At 29.7% G+C, this 17,482-nt stretch overlaps 2 protein-coding genes across 5 annotated transcripts; one reads left to right on the forward strand and one right to left on the reverse strand.

The window, feature by feature from the left end:
• Nucleotides 1–793: 793 nt before the first annotated feature.
• Nucleotides 794–7,345, reverse strand: LOC122514633. The gene is made up of 13 exons (XM_043631568.1): nucleotides 6,999–7,345; nucleotides 6,519–6,858; nucleotides 5,573–6,415; nucleotides 4,920–5,470; nucleotides 4,430–4,822; nucleotides 4,217–4,357; nucleotides 4,029–4,071; nucleotides 3,521–3,664; nucleotides 2,658–3,405; nucleotides 2,206–2,546; nucleotides 1,730–2,122; nucleotides 1,294–1,643; nucleotides 794–1,208 (listed from the first exon to the last, which is right to left on the reverse strand). The coding sequence occupies exons 1-13, from the start codon at nucleotides 7,037–7,039 to the stop codon at nucleotides 815–817; spliced, it is 4,722 nt and encodes a 1,573-aa protein (XP_043487503.1). The 5' UTR covers nucleotides 7,040–7,345; the 3' UTR covers nucleotides 794–814.
• Nucleotides 7,346–7,431: 86 nt separating this feature from the next.
• LOC122514687 (general transcription factor 3C polypeptide 1) lies at nucleotides 7,432–16,236 on the forward strand. 4 transcript variants are annotated; one of them, XM_043631643.1, is made up of 12 exons: nucleotides 7,432–7,717; nucleotides 7,793–7,996; nucleotides 8,073–8,266; nucleotides 8,338–8,967; nucleotides 9,241–10,359; nucleotides 10,485–10,844; nucleotides 10,961–11,201; nucleotides 11,297–14,568; nucleotides 14,653–15,176; nucleotides 15,284–15,476; nucleotides 15,598–15,685; nucleotides 15,770–16,236. In XM_043631643.1, exons 2-12 carry the CDS (start codon nucleotides 7,918–7,920, stop codon nucleotides 15,886–15,888), a joined length of 6,819 nt encoding a protein of 2,272 aa, XP_043487578.1. In that variant the 5' UTR covers nucleotides 7,432–7,717; nucleotides 7,793–7,917; the 3' UTR covers nucleotides 15,889–16,236. The 4 variants fall into 4 exon arrangements, with proteins under 4 accessions (XP_043487578.1, XP_043487577.1, XP_043487579.1 ...); XM_043631642.1 differs by having other exon boundaries at nucleotides 7,817–7,996; XM_043631644.1 differs by having other exon boundaries at nucleotides 7,432–7,591; nucleotides 7,817–7,996.
• The last annotated feature ends 1,246 nt before the right edge of the window (nucleotides 16,237–17,482 follow it).

A 17,482-nucleotide genomic window follows, 5' to 3' on the forward strand; every position in this document is an offset into this window, starting at 1 on the left:
TTTGCTATTAATTATGTACAATTTTTACAAAACTGTGTGGATTTGTTTTTTTTTCTTTTCTTTTTTTTTTTTTTTTCTTTATTAAATACCGTACGCAACTCTCGATATTTCAAACTAAAATCTTATATACAATTAATAATTTTATTAAGGATTATTAACAAGAATGTAATAAACAATTTTATATTGACTGAAAATAGTTTTTTATAATATAAAGCCCTGTTGTTTTAATATGTTTCTTTTGATTTTTTTAATATATACCGTGAAGGATCGAAATTGGATAATGTCAAGATTCATTGTGCGCATGGTCATGATGTATGTCAGAAATATTAATGTATAAAAATAAACCCAAATATTCAGTCTTTCACCTACGTATTTTGTATGTGTTGTTGTTGTTGTTGACCATGTGAATCTTGACATTATTCAATTTCTGTCTTTCACGCGGTAACATATACAATAAATGTGAATATATTATATGCTTTAATTCTTTCCAAACTATGAGCCTTCCATTAGGCAACAATCTGGACAATAGGTTTTTAAGTATATGGCGAAAAAATGATATCTACTTTAAAATTATGTCGTGGAAATTGTTAATTTCATTTTTTTATTTTACATATTGTTTTCCTCAAATTGTTCTTTGTTATAAGAGAAAATGTTTTCGATAATATCAAACTTGAATTAGTATGTTATTAAACTGATGTTGCATCTGAGAAGTTAAAATTACTCGAGCAGCTGTACGTCAAAGAGATTATTAGTAATAATAAGGACAATATGGGATCTTTAAAAGGAAGAGATATTCACATTTAATTTATTTATTTTAACTGAATTCATTCTGTAATTTTTTTAATAAACGTTCTTCCGCTAATGTCAACTTTTCCTGATATATAGTCTTTAGATATGGATATAAAATAGGTAAATATTTCATTTGTGATAGAGTAAAGTGCATATAGTCAAATGCTATGCCAACTTTGCTTAGGTCAAGTTTACTCTTCTCGGGAATAACGGGCATTTTCGCATTTCTTTGACTAAAATGCGTTAATAGAGTAAAACCTGATTGCATTTTCTCGCCAGCACTAATGGCAGCTGATACGGTCGAATGTTTTTTCTTTTCTGCTTCCTTTATTAATTCATCCTGTAGAGTTGCTTCATGAATCAATAAATCACAATTCATACCTAGTTGTATTATACTATTACAAGGCATGGTATCACCGCTAGAGCATCAAATGAATAATTCTTAATCTGTGTTATTAATATTAAAACTAAGTATATTTTTTTTATTTTAAGCATTCTTATTACCTGTAGACAACTTTTTTATCATTTTCAAAAGTCAAAGCAATCCCATATGACAAATTGCAATGCCTTACTAAGGTAGTTTCAAGTTTCTTAATGCTCAATTTCTCACACAGATCTTGTTTCATCGATATAATATGTTGTCGCATCATTTTGTGAGCCAAAAGATCTCCGTTTGATATATATTTAACATATTTGTTAATGGGATCAAAGCGTTCATAACAATACTTCATCCATGATTTAAGAGTGTCTGGCATTAGTAAAAAAATGGGTTCTTTTGTGACTTTTGCTCTAGCTAATATAATCCCTATTAAACCCAAATGATGATCCGCATGCATATGAGAAACATATATTGCCTAAAACAAAAATCAACTCTTTTTTATTATCAATAGAAATTATTTAAAAAAGAAAACCAAGTAAAAAATAGATATATTTAATGTACCTTGATTGTAGATAGAATATGATTGAGTTTAGTCAGACCATAAACACGTGCTATTTGAGACAATGTTCCTTCACTACAATCTAATAATATACTACTAGTTTCATTTATTCTCACGAGAATAGCACTTGTATTTCTAACTTTACTAGGTATACTAGAACCAGTACCCAACATCACAAATTTCGGATATTCTTCTGTATCAAGTACCATACTTGTTTGTTCATCGATATTAGAGCGAAGTTCTTCCAGGATTGTAGAAAAATATTCAATTTCCAATAATTCATTTGTATACATTTTTCGATCAATAGAGATCTTAGTGTCTGTATCGAATTTTTTTTCAGGTCTAAATTCAATAGTTTGTAGTGTTTTAGCATAATGTATTCGTTGATTATTATCCTATGCACATATAAATATTTAATTACTATTATTCATAGAAAAATGATCACTTATTTATTAAATCATTTCAAATTGTTACTTACTCTATTAAGATTCTCATCGTTTACATTTGATTCATTTTGAAAACATTTTGACTCCAAGAAAGGAAATATTTTAGGATTTAATAAATTTAACATATGTTGCTGCTTGTATACTGCTTCGCTACCCAAGCAAGTATTGCTTTCATTTATTATTAGATGATAAGTATTTGAATCGAAATTATTCATCCATTCTTTATATTTGGGATTATCAATTATCTCCTGTGGTGTAAAATGTATTATACAATATGGTTTGTCATTCTCATCAGAGGCATTTTTTTGGTGTTTTACAAAAGCAGCTTCATTTACAAATGATTCCAAGTATTTCTCATTCGGACAATCAACAACTATAAACAAAATACTCGATATTAATTATTATTAAAAAGGAGTATTAAATAATAAGATATTAAATATAAATAAAATAATATTGAGAGACACAAATAAAAATTTATGATTACCTACAAACGTTGAGCCTTTTTTCTTTGGAGAACAAACTTCATCGTTTCTTACGATGGTTCCATCATCTAAAGTGACATTTTCCCCATTTTTGAGAAGTCCTAAGATAGGACCAGGTTTAATGCCTTTGGCAATACACTTTTCTAAAGATAAAGTACCTGGCTTGTCCTTTAATTTGCAAATATAGCACAACACAGGTGGATCATTTGTATTTAACTTTATTCTTTTATCGGTTCTAATTTCGTTAGTTTTTCTTTTCCCATCGGTATTGGTATATATGTTACCATTGTCTGCGCTGTTATTTATTATTGCCTCGGAGATACATTTAGAAGATATATCGTTCACATTTGAATATATTGGTATGCATGAAACAGTCATCACATTATCATCATACTGTTTAAATGTCTCGGGTTCGTCAAACTTAACGTACAATTTTTTCATAATGTTAGAATCTTTCAATGTTTGTAACATTTGTTTGGTTCTTCTAGGTGCAGTTACATTTGTAACATTGACATAGCAGTCATCTTTCATTTCATCGGGAAAACCTTGTATTGTAAATATTACTCCTGGCAACCCACCTAAATTTTTCCAGATTCCAGACGTAATAAATATACGTTCTATTTTGGCCAATTTAGTTTTGTGTTCAGTGGTTAATCTTTGTGTTCCTTCTCCACAATTAAACATGTACCTTTTACGATCTGTGATTAAGATTAAAGAAGTGCTTCCTGCTCTAGATCCACAGCCTAGAACCTATAAAGGTTGTAGAATCATTTTCGTTAAAATGTAATCAAATCAAATCAAATCAAATCAAATCAAATCAAATAATAATTCCAGTTGTAAATAAAAAGAATAATTATCAATAGACCTGCAGGCGCACTTCTGCTGGAGTACCATTCAATGGCATGGCGTGTTTAGCATCAACTTGCAGCGTGTTACTTATTTCCGTAGTAAAAAACCGCGAACGGCATTTTCTCACAATATTTCTCGTTATATTTTTTACAACCAACATTTATTTTTATTATTATTATCATTGAACGTTTTTCATATTAAAATATATATTTCTATCCAATTTAATAAATTTCTTACGAATAATGATTGCAACACAAACTCGTCATAACCTAAAATCTAAAGTCGACAATTTGCACTTTAGTAATATTTCCATGAAACTTCAAAGCAGCCTTAAGCCAAATTTACATATCAGAGAGAGGGAGGGAGGGGGGAGGGGGAGAGAGAGAGAGAGGAAACCAATTTTTTTGTAGAAAAATATTACATGTGTATACTTATGTCATCAATTTCGTAATTATATTTTATTTGTTATATTAATTAATTTTGATCTTTCTTCATTTCTTCTCTATTCTACTTAATAACCTCACTTCTACAAGATAGATGATTGGTAACCACCAATTTTGTTTTCTTCTACACACGACGCCATCTTACGAGAAAGATATGTTATTACGAAGAACAAATTGCGCGACAATGATGATCTTCATTATTTATTGACATTTCCTACATAATGAACTTCATCTAACATTATATAAGTACAGCGCATATTAAAAATTACGATAAAAGTGGTATTGAAACAATTCCTGGTTGAATATATGATATCGACATTGATACGATGGCAAACATTATCGCGGTGCCCTTGGAATCTTGTTGCAAACGATTTAATTCGATTGGTTGTAAAAGCGGACTATCCTTATTGCTAAAACAAATGACTATTTATTATCATTTATATATAATATGTTTAGCGAATGTTGAAAATAAATGTTTATACCTTATGACAACCAGTCGATAAAGTGGTTCACCTGGATTGCCTTTTCTGTAATGCTGAGTATTTGAATAAACATTATACGAAATTTTCAATTCGTTTCTTTTCTTTCTAACAATTTTGTCTGGTGCATTTTTGATTATCCTAAGCTTATTATAAATCTCAGCAAGACTCGACACACTTTTTGGTCCAACAAGAGGAGGAATATGTTCCTTAACTATCTCTACTTCGGTAATTTCAGAGTTATTAGTACAGTCTTCGTCATCTATAATAATGGTTTTCTCATCGTGCCATTTATCTTTTAACTCTTTCCACGAAGTTACATTTGGTAAAACTTTGAACGATGATTGATACTCATTTTTGTCACTTTTGATATTTCCCGTAGATACATTGGGTAATCTATATCGAAACGATGTAATCAAGCAATATAATCATTAAAAATTACATTATAAAATATGTCGACAATAATGAAAAAAAAAAAAAAAAAAATAAGTACCTGGTTTGTTGTACAGTATTTCTAAAAGATCTAAAGTGTCCTGAATTTCCAAACATGTAAGCATGGGAATTATTGTGATTTAAGTTTTCTTGAATAAATGTACCTCTATTCTGCCAGTATGTTTGATGGTAAAATGGAAATCTATTATTGGGTGACTGGAAAAATCCAAATCTTGAATATTGTACTGACTGCATGGTAAACAATGCACGCCAAGCAAAATCGTAGACGTTCGTATGATGTGTGCTTTGATTATAGACTATTCTGTTATTAGCCTGCAAATTGGAACTAGAGGAGCTACGTCGTATTTCTTGTATATTTTGTTTAGAATTTTGCAAACGCATTTTACTGTCGATTTCTGATAAACTTCTTAATCTTTTTGTTTCGTATTGATATATATCTTTACGAAGCTTTATTGTATGAGGTATATAATTACGTGAAATCTGTAGTACAATGACTGATCGAGAAGCAATATTTGGTAGTAACTCGAGCATCTCCATTCTCGTTAAAGTAGGAACAACTATCTGAATTTCATCATCGGAAAGATCAATCACCTATTTAAAGAAAAAACTCATCGTATGATTTGAACATGATTAAAACGCGCTTTAATGGAGTTTAATATAATTTATTGAATTAAGTATACCGTGCATCGTTACCTCTAATTTGGATTTCTTATTGTCCGATTGACTTCCACAAGATAGTGGTGGTTCTTTTCTCTTGAGAAAACTATTTCCTTCTAAATTTTTCGATTCAGATTTATTATTAACTGGTAATTGGTTTCTAGAGTAACTGGTTTCTATCCTTTTTGGGAGTAATTTGATATTACGCTGTATACGGGAATCTGACCATTTTGTTACAAAATTACCATTCTTCGTCATAACTTTGTTTTTATCAGACAGGGTCTCCTCGCTAATAATTCTTGTTTGAGAATTCGTATTGTTTTCACTATTGTCAACTTTTTCTCCTTTGTTTATTGTTTCTTCCTCTTTTATTGAATTTAATTTCGATTGATCATTTTCTAATTTGTTATTATTATATTTGGATATAAGCGATGAGGAATCATCATTTTTACATTCTATCGCACTTTTCATGTTTTCAATAATACTTTGTACATCTTTTTCGACCGTATTACTTGAAAACTTGGCAGATTTGTCAGTTTGTAAATGATTAGTACTTTCCAGTACATTTAATTCTTCTTTAGCATTATCAAATATTTTGAGTTGATTGCTTGCATCACGAGCCTCTTTTCGTTCCGAGTCTCTCATACGCAAACCTTTCTCAGGTTCTCCGATAACTTTTATTTTTAAAGAAACAGATTCATCGGGAATCGCATTTTTGACTGAATGTTCGTAATAAAATCGTTGTATGTGGTAACCATAGCGAGTTAATTGACTATAAACTCTGTATTCTTCTAAAGTACATTCTTTATTATCTATTAAAATTTCATATGCTTGTTGAATAGATAATGCTACGCCATTCCATGTAAGTTCCAAACAGTTCTGAAATATAATCAGTTTCATAATTATATTTCACACATATATTTCACATACAAATGATGAATTAATTGATTAAAAAACAAAAAAAAAAAGCTCTATTATATACCATCTCTAGAAGAAGTAACGATTCTTCTGGAAGCAAAAGTAATGTTTTATTAACTTCAATACCAAAATTGCCCCAATCCTGGCCAGATTTTTTAATAACCCGTGCCTTTCTTGTCTGAGGTAGCCATTCTGCAACTGCTAATTGAGAAATACGTTCTACCCTTTCGATATTCAACAAGTCTTTACAATTTTTCAAATTCTTTTCTATTTGAACATTTTCCAACCAAGAGTTATTTGGTTCATATTCTTTTTGTCCAAATTTGGGTAATACTTTTTTCGATTCCTCCCATTCTGCATAAGTTTTGTACTTAATACCTTTATTTTGAATAAGTTGATCTGCCCTTTAAAATAACAGATTTTTCAAAAAATGAAATACTTGATCTTACAAATATTGGCTGAAGAAAAATACATAGGTTAAGATAACGTAAGAGAACGTGTTTGTTTTATCAAATATAATTTCACTTATATCCTAGAAACTTACGTTAAAGTATTTCCAGATAATATTTCTTCTTTTTTATTCATTTTTATTCATTTAACACGGATCGATTGTGGAAACTGATAACGCGTAATAATTTTCAATTACATTGTAAACGTTATTCAAAACGTTAAATAAAGAAAAAGAAAACAGAACTAGATAGAGCAGAAAAGAAAATATAGGACTTCTTCTTATGTTATGATTCAACATAAAAAAAATAATATACTCAATTAGATCAGTATAATAATGTATGTATATAATATAAAAATATACATCGCATTTGTTTTATTATCTAGATTTAAATTGTAACCAACTATAAAGTCGTATGAAAAAGAACATGGCGCCACTTAAGTGAGCATAGTTGTAAAGCATAGACTATGCAACTTGTGACTTAACGATCGAATTATGATATTTAAGGTTATTTACAATTTGGTCGTTGAAACTCTCCATAATATCGCGTTAATGAGTATTACGTTATGATCTAAATATGCACGTGCCTCCTACTACACATGTAAACAAATAGCCAATAGAACGTAAAACAGATACTGATTTTCGAAAAAATTTGATGAAATTTTAATTAAATGGAAATATGCTACTGGGTGAATATATTTTATGTATCTAAAAAACTTTGCCACGTGCATATTCGTCAATCCTTTATTTAAGTATCATATTATTAATTAACGGAAATAAATAATTATATTCGTAAGAGACATCTTTTAACAAACGTAACCATCATCCTATTTTCTACTTTTAAAGACAAATTTTTGTCTCTACTTTTAATCGAACCATTCAAATCGCAGTACATATTTGAATGATAATTTCAGAGACTGATGTCAAAGACAGTAGCGATTTTAATTGTTAAATAGCAATTTTGAAAGATTTACGTAATTTTCATTAATTCAAACAAATTTCTACCATAATCGATATGACGTTATCTAATAAATTAGCAATTTCTGTATTAGATGAAATAGCATTGGAAGGTTTGGATGGTATTACTTTACAAGGTGAGTTAATATTTCTTCTACACATATCCTTACGTACTTTTCATGTTGATATATCATTATATATTTTTTGTTTCAGCTTTATGGTTACGTTTGGCACATAGATTTAATAATCCTTTACAATGTTCACAAGATTTTATGAACGAAGTATGGTCTATATGTGTAAATCTTAAGGAACTTACATTTTATAAATTAGAAGTGCCAAGAAATCCACTTGTAATATATGATCGTTATGAGTTTGTAGATCCAGATCTTGGTATTATACTTGAACCAGTAAGTGAATCTAAACATGTAACCATTATATATAAAATCATATTTAATCTTGTATCTAATTTCTCTTTCAGGATAATATTCCAGAAGATATTTATCCTTTTTTTCCTATAAATGATCCAATTGTAGGAGTTAAGGGTTCTTGTTCGACTTATAAGACTCGTAAAGTTATTAATGTTGATATCAGAAGTTATACTTTAGAGGAAGCAACGAAAGAATATGGTCAAAGATTAGTCATTGTTGCATCTCAAGCTGCAAGAGAGTTCGCATTATTGGGCGATAACACATCTTTTATATTGAAATTAAGTATTATGCATTATTGTTTCCTTGAAAGAGTTGGAAGATCGCGTTATCATGGTGAAGTAACGCAGGGAAAAATTAGTCTTAGTTTGTTGAAAGAAGATCCTAGAACATTGTTTTATCATAGAAAGTTTTTACTTCGTCACAAATTGATCACAAAGCAGACGCATCATCAAAAAACAGGAGGCCATAGTTGTACCGGTAGCTTATTACATCTACCACGATTCTTTGTAAAAAGGAAACCAAAAATGATGTTCTTGGCCGAACAAGTCATCGAGATACTTAAAACGAAAAAAGATTATATTGCTGAGTATGAAGAAGTAAAAAAGAAATTGCAAATTGAAAATTCTATTCAAAAATTAGTTAAAACATCCTTTTTTCAAAAGGCAGTAAAAACAGATCTGGTAAGTGAGACCTATATAATATATTATGTATATATTATCGTGAAAGACCGAAATTGAATAATGTCAAGATTCATATGGTCGCTTCATATATGTCCGAAATATTAATGTATAATAAAATATTTGATCTTTCATCGACGTATTTAGTATGGAATCTTGACATTATCCAATTTTGATCTTTCACAGTAACATATTTGTAGACTTTTTATATAATAAATTGTTTACAAAGTAAAGGTTTATTCAAATGTTTAACAAAATTTTATTTTTAATTGATAGAAAGTACCGTATAGAACTTTATATCCAAATGCAGAACCTAAAGAGTGGCAACGGAAGAATGATCCATCGAAGGAAAAAGTAATAAGGGTAATACAACTGATAACTCCTGATGTTGATATTGCTGAACTATTGAACAAAGATGAAATACACGAGGATGAAGAGCAATTAGATTTAGATATTTACAATCATAAATTCGATTATTCTGACCTCAAAGAAGCTAATAATATGATTGAAAGAAGCAGTATTAATGGTGTTTCTCAAGGGAGCTTATCTAAAGATATGGGTTTAACGAAATTACAATGTAGAACTATATTACGTAATCTAGTGAAAATGAATATCGTAGCGACATACATGAATGATGCAGGTAGGCAAAGAGTAACAAAATATGTATCTAAAAAGTTTGAGGAATATAGCACGATGAGTAAGCAATTTCAAAAAGAAATGGATAGAATTAAAGAGCTTACGAAGCAGATATCAAATAAGAAAAATGAAGTTATACCAAAACAAGAGGATTTACAGAAAAAAGAAAGTAGCGGAGATAGCGATGTTTATACGCATTTAATTAAAACTATAGAACAACTAAATTATCATGAAATTATTGATAATAAAACAAAGAAACATTCTGACGTTGGAGAGCAAGAACCATTTATTAATACCGACGAATTAAGATCGGTATTTCGCGTTGTCAGTAAAATATTTTGGAAATATCGTATAACAAAGTCACGAACTAGATACAAATGTACCTTCTTGAACGTGTCGAGAAAAATAGTGAACTTAAAATTGTTAACTAACGAAAGACAAAAAGAAAAATCAATACAAAATGAAAGGAACATAGGAAAGACTAGTGATAGTTTCGAAGTTTCCACAGTTACATCTACAATTTCAGATAATATTAAAAATGTATCAATGTATAAGAGTATAGAAACAAATTTGATTATCCAAAATCCGATACGCGGTGGAAAACCGATTAATGAAATATTTGGTTTCATGGAGGATGTTGAAAATAGTAAGAAAAAAAGTGTATCTAATATTACTTATAGATTATTAAAGCGAGCAAATATGATCATCGAGTCTGTTAAGGAGCATCAAGTTATCGATGATATAACCAAGTTAATGAAGGTAAATCGTAACAGTGAATCATTTTATATTAAACTATAATTGAAGAACATTTAAATTAAAGTAATTTCATATCAATGGCATGCATTTTAAGATCAAAAGTTAAGCCTAATTCATTTTCATTTCAGATGATAAATGACGAAGAGGATAAGGAAGGTTACGATGTGAAGATAGATAAAAAATCTTTGCTCAGATTATTACAGAAATTAGCCAAAGATAGTTTGGTAAAAAATATCAAGTTAACTCTTAGCGCTAATGGCAAAGAAAAACATTTGACTTTCGTATGTGATCCCAATATTGATACAGATCATACGGTAATAAAGTCAGCTGTAGAGCAAGCAAAAGTTAAATTTTGTTTATTGGGATCATCAAAATCTAAAACGAATCCAAAAAATAATACAGATAAGACTCGTACTAATGCGGCAGATAACACAAATAAAAAGCCTGGAAGGCTATCGGCAATACCAACTACTTCCAAATATGATCCAGTACGTATAGACAATTTGACAAAGTTAACCCATTTATATATGTAATAATAAAACATAATGCAATATAGATATGTACTTTATAAATATATAATTTATGTTTCATTTTGTACATTTAGAAAGCAGCTCGAAAACTTGGATATAGTCCCAAATTCGTTCGTATGCAAACACTTCATATTCTTTTATATTATTTAGTTTATGAACATCCCGGAGAAGACACGCTTTCCAAGAATGAACAAATACAATTGTTACGTGCCAATGATTTTAGCATCAATGATAGTTTAGCTCAAGAAATGAGTAAAATTTATACCACGAAAGTAGGATGGAAGATGTTTTTGCCATCTTTACCGCAACATAATGGTAAAAAAAAAGTGCAATTGTATTTACACATGTTTCTTTGAGATCTTAAGCAAGATATACGTATATACTACTATTGTTCCTTCTTTATGTATTAGGTTGGCCAAAGGGTTGGACTTTAATGTGTGACCTTTTGTTGCGCATTCCTCTATCAATATTTTTAAAAGTCCACAGTGTCCCATTTATTATATCAGGCTTGGAATATTATACAAATCATCCTATTAGGAAACATTATTTAGTAAAAGATCTTCCAATGAATATTCAGAGTACTTTACTACATGGAAGAAAGTATATATTTGATATTCATGAAACTGTTACTAGATTATGTTATATCGGTCTGGTCCAATTTGGACCACAGAAATTAAAAGAAAAAGATCAAGTATTTCTTTACGTAAATCGTCATAGTGAATTAATGGATACAACTTCATCTGCACCTGGATATCATAAAATTGAAGATAAAATATACCCCATAACGAAATATAATTTTAATGAGATGTATATTGTTGAAAAATATTGGTACGATATGTGGAATATATGTGTTAATACTCCTTTAGGGGGTAGGCTTGCAGTTCAGGGTAAAGATATATTATTAGAGGATTTATCTAAAAAAAGTGACATGATAAAAACAATAAAAGCTCGTACTGCAGAGGAAGCTATAAAATTAGATACTGGCAAAGTACCTGGAGATCGTAAAGGTGCAGCTGGTATCGATTCCGCATTTTTTGCACACTTGAAACGTAATTGGAATTGGAATAATAATTTTACGATGCGTAATCAACTAAAAAAAGATCTAGGAAATAAAATTACGGCATGTAAGAGAGATGCTTATTTGTCAACAATAAAAGCGGCACCTGTCAAATTTACTGAATTTTCTGGATTAAAAAAAGTATCAGGACCTACTATTGTAAATGCTACAGATGTGAAAACAAAGTACCAATCGAACAAAGTTGGTGAAGTTACTAATAAGTCTATTAAACATGAAACATATACGAAATTTCATCGGCCTAAACAGAAATCATTTATTAGACGAGTTTTACCTAAAAAGGGGGGGAAAAAATCACGTGTAAAATATGATGAAATTGATTATTGTGCGCTTCAAAAAATGGATAAATTGCGCGTCGATTGGAAACCACACGAAGATAATATATTACTTATATGTAAAGTTGCCATGAAGTATTTGTGTTCAAATCATCACAAACATGCAGTATCATTTAATATGGTCAGAGATGTTTTAAACTCTTATTCAGGTACTTCTAAGAATAAAACTTCTCGAGCTTGTCAAAGAAGACTTTTATATATGCTTAGACATCCACAAACACTTAATAGCGTAAATTTAGGAGTAGAAGAAATAAAGCAAAATTTCTTTCTTAATAAACGATTTGGTGATATAATAGAAAAGACTAAACAAGAATGTCCGAATAATAGCGCATGTGAAATACGCATAGCTGAAGTATTTAAAGATCTTGTTAATCGCGTTGCTAAAAAGTATTACGGTATTTCAGAAATGGGATCAAATGAACCTATCATTGTGCCCAAAACAGTACAAGAGTTTAATATTTTTTATGAAATGATATATCCTACTAAATCACTTAATCCAAGTTTTTTCGAGGATATTCGTTGTATTAACGATATACATTCTGCTACTATTAATTCTGTTATTCATAGTTCAATGTGTTCTGGGAAAGATAAAAAATCTTGGGCATATCAATTATTTAGAGTATATCAACAGTATCCTGAGGTTCTTTTGAAAAACGCTATGGCCAAAATTAGGTCCGATCAATTGGTTACAATAAAAAAAAATGATATGCACGTAACAAAGAAGTATGCCAATTATATGCCAATGAGTAGTGCGCAATATCAGTTTAGTACCAATTACATTTGCAAATTTCAAAATAGATGGCCATATGATTTATATATGGAATCATACAATGCTTTTTTCAAACTTATTCAATGGTATTTTACATCAACAAAAAGTAATCCGTTGACAAATAATGTTTCTTCCGATGGTATTGAAATTATTCCAGTTACTGGTGGGATAGTTGCCATGATACATGATTTTATGCCAATGGATAAGCTAGATTTTGATATTGCGATACCCGATCAAGTAATTACATTAGATCAAAGTTTAAAAGAAAAAAATGAAACTTACTTCAGAATTGCACAAAGATACAAAGATATTTTAGATGGTTTAGATTATTTTAAAGACAATTCGGATAAGAAGATGAATTTTATAGAAAACAATAAAATCTCAATATTTAAAAAAGAGACATTTGTTGGTGATCATCGCACTAATAATGGGTCATCTATTTTTGAAGAAGTGAGAGATAATGACGTTGGCGATGAGCCTGGTTCTATAAAGGCAAGAAAAGTTGATAAGCCTGATCACAACTTTAGATTACAACTTATCGAAGAAAATAATTCAATTAATGTTCAAGACGAAACTAAAACCGTGTTAAACAAAACCGATGATAAAAAGTTAAATACAAATTTTGATACATATATTAATAATTTAACAAACTCTTCATCTGATGTGCTTATGGATAAAGAACAATTACAAGGGAATCATTTAAAAAGAAAATGCATTGATAATTGTGAAATAGATTCTACGGAATCAACCTCGAAGAAAGCTAAAATGGATGATGATAGTAAATGTAGCATATTAAATTCATCTAATGATACTGCACAAAGTAATATTCCAACACATTTAAATAAGTGCCTAATTGATTTTGATGAAAAAATGGATAACGCTGAAATTTCATTACAGTCAAGGCTTTTGGATGACAATTCAGTTGAAAGTTCGAAATTTGCAGATGATGAAAATATAATAGAAAAAATCGAAAGCCAAAGTAATGATGAATATAAAAAGACAAATGATAATGCATTTACTCGTATAAGTAGTATAATATGTAGTAAATCTAAAGATACAAGTTATGGAAATTCATACGCCAAAGTCGATGACACGAATGACGTTCAAAAACGATTTACAAGATTAGCTCTTTTGAAAATAAGGGAGGAGCTAAATGAATTTTCCATATCTGATAGTCATCATGCTCACGAATATTTTGTTGTTAATATGTTTAAAATTTTTTATTACTTAGAATCATCCTCATCACAACATTGTGATGAGGATTATGAAGAGTTTAAAAGTTATGCGGTACCATCTGGTATATTACCTTTGAAATTAAAGACTGTTTCCGAAATTATAAACGAATTAAATAAATTTGCAATTTTTCCAAAAAATAATACCTCATATGCGAATTTTAAGAAAACTATGAATGGAAAGGTATTATATAACTGGATGAAAATTGATGCTATATACAGATTTGTAAGAGAAAAGAAAGAAATAGGAGCTAGTTCGGAGGAACTGATGGTAAGAATATTTATTAATACAAGATTATGGGGTATAATAATTACATATGATAATCCAATAATTCATCATTTCTAATGATTTCAGCAAAAATTTCGAAAAGACTTTGGAAGAGAGCTTTACGATATAGTTTCTCTTTTAATTGAAAATTATTTGTTTTTACGTTCTGGTGTAACTACGCCCCGATATATACATCACCTTTACGTAAATCCTTGGTTGATACATTCTTACAAGATCTTTCGTTTAGAAAGAGAGTCACTTTTACCAATACCTAAAGATAGCATATACTTGACAGAAAATCAAACTAATACCGATATTAATATTGATGATATTAAAGAAGATAATGATATTGATCATAATAAAAATTCATTGGAATCATCAATATGCGAAGACACAAAGATGATTGATAATGAAGAAAAGATAAAAAATAAAGATACGATGCCTTTAATTGATAATGTTACCGAAGAACAAGAAAATGCTACGATTATAAGTAACTCTGGTGAAAATGAAAAGGAAGCAAATGTATGTTCTATAAAAAGATTACAAAGGAAGAGAATATCTTTGCTTCCGCAAAAGGATATATTTACATCTGCTAAAAGATTAGATTTAACGTAAGAAAGTATAACATACAATATATTATGAATTATTTGTACATTTAATTGCACATTCACAAAATATAATATATTCATTTGGATGTTAAATTCGTTCATAATTTCAGTACTGCTGAGGAAATAAGGGTAGTCATGAAACCATGGATTCGCATAGATGGTGTTTTGAATCGTAGAGTATTAGATCGTATGTTGGGAGCTGTTTTAACATATTGTTTAACACATCCTGGTGTTACACTAGTCAAAGTACAAAATAGATTTAGTCCAGCTTTACAACCGTTCCACACTCGTGAATTGATCGAGGTTTGAATATTTATTTGAATCACTTATTTTAAGTGATTCAAGTAATTTTCATTTAGTAAATTCATTTGTATTAATATATTATAACATTATATTAAATGATTATTTTATTTTATTTTTATAGATACTGATTAAGTTAGGCTGTTTAGAGAAGAAGATATTGATTAAACAACATGTGACTTTGTTTTCAAAGCCTGCACCTGTTAAACCAAGTAAGTATTATCATCCATTAAAATTGATCATTGAAATAATCTTTTCTTTGTGGTTTTAACACCTTATATTTTTGTTATAATTAGATACGGTCGAGGAATGGGTGAGCGAAGAAGAAATATTTATAGAGCCTTTAATGGGAGCGATCATAAAATTTAGTATATTTTTAAGTACGAAGATGTACAACTCGGATTATATTTCATAATGATAATATAAATATTACTAAGATAATAAGCATCTTATTGCGAGCTAAACGAGTTATTTCGATGTCGCGTTTCGATTTGTATAGGAAACAGCCTTACTAGTCAACAGACGAGGAAGCAAGTGCTAGTGTGCCTGATAATAATTATTCGTTCATAAAAATATTTCAAATCTCTCTCTCTCTCTCTCTCTCTCTCTCTCTCTCTCTTTCTCTATGTCATATTTACATATTATATTTTCATACTATTAATATCGAAAATTACATGTAACAATAATCTAATATCGCTACGCACTCAGGTATTGTATAGGTATCTTCGTATATTGATAATAATAAAAAAGTACGTTAATCAAAGTCTCATTAATGAATCTTCTGTTAGTTCTTTTTTATACAAATGTCTGTGATCATAATTTAATAAATGTTCTTTACGTTTGTGATTATAAATGTAATTATAATAGTGTATACTTGAGTGAATTATTATATATTAGTTTTTGTAAATTCTATTGTAAATAAATTCGTATTTACACAATCTGGTCGATCATGGTTTAAATGATGTAATTCACTATATATATTAAAAAATTATTCCAACAAACAATACGTCATCTCATAATACAGATATACATCGTATAAGCGCATTGCATCGTCAGCGTCACGAGATGTTGCAATTCTTCGAGGCAGCTGTAGATCGATGTAGGGGCAGTAAATTGGATCAGGTGAAGAGAGTATTGCCTAACTGTATACTATGAGCGCACATCTTTCGACGCAAGTCCCGCAACACTTTCACACATCAAGTAGAAGTGGTGAAACGCTTTGGACATGCGGGTAAATTTAACCAATGAATTCCGCATTTTGACTGGTAGAAAACGGATCTTTGAATAACGATTAGCGCGGTCCTTGAATATGACTCTTGCATGCATATAATTATTGCAAGGAAATAATTGATCAACATATTCTGGAAAGATATAAATGATTTCTTCCAAAGAGAATTTTTCGATTGAATTTTTTCTAATTGAGTATTATATTGTAATTAGAGTGAAAAATGGTAATATAACAAATTATTTCTATAGATAAAAATAATGATATATTGTAGATAAGAAAATATTAATTTAAACCGATTATACAAAAACCAATGAATCCTACTATTCTATGCTTCTCGAATCGATGAAAGTACTGTTACAATAAATCTATGACGCAAGTTTGCATAATGTATCCCTATCTCGTGCAGCATCCTCTACGTTGCCACCAACCATGAGAGTTGATTGCACAAAAACATTGCACATAAAGATAGGACGGACATAGATACAAGCTTGAGAACGACGTCTCGACAACGATAACACTCGAATCGATCTGATTTATAATAATCGAAGAAAACGGAAGAAAAATAAGAAAACGAAGAAGAAATCTTGCTTGTTAGCACATCGCGGGCATCGATGTTTCGCTTCTGTTCCCGCATTCGACACGCATCAAGCTCGTCCTCTTCTTCTGTAATGATCTCTTCAAACGAAAGTAGGTGACTTGGATCTTAAAAGTTAACAGTCGAACCATTTCAATTGTGTGCGTACATCTATTTTATGAAAGTGAATCCTTGCGTATGGATCAT

Source organism: Polistes fuscatus, unplaced genomic scaffold (assembly GCF_010416935.1).
Source record: "Polistes fuscatus isolate 324 unplaced genomic scaffold, CU_Pfus_HIC Scaffold15, whole genome shotgun sequence".
Classification (NCBI taxonomy): Eukaryota; Metazoa; Arthropoda; class Insecta; order Hymenoptera; family Vespidae; genus Polistes; species Polistes fuscatus.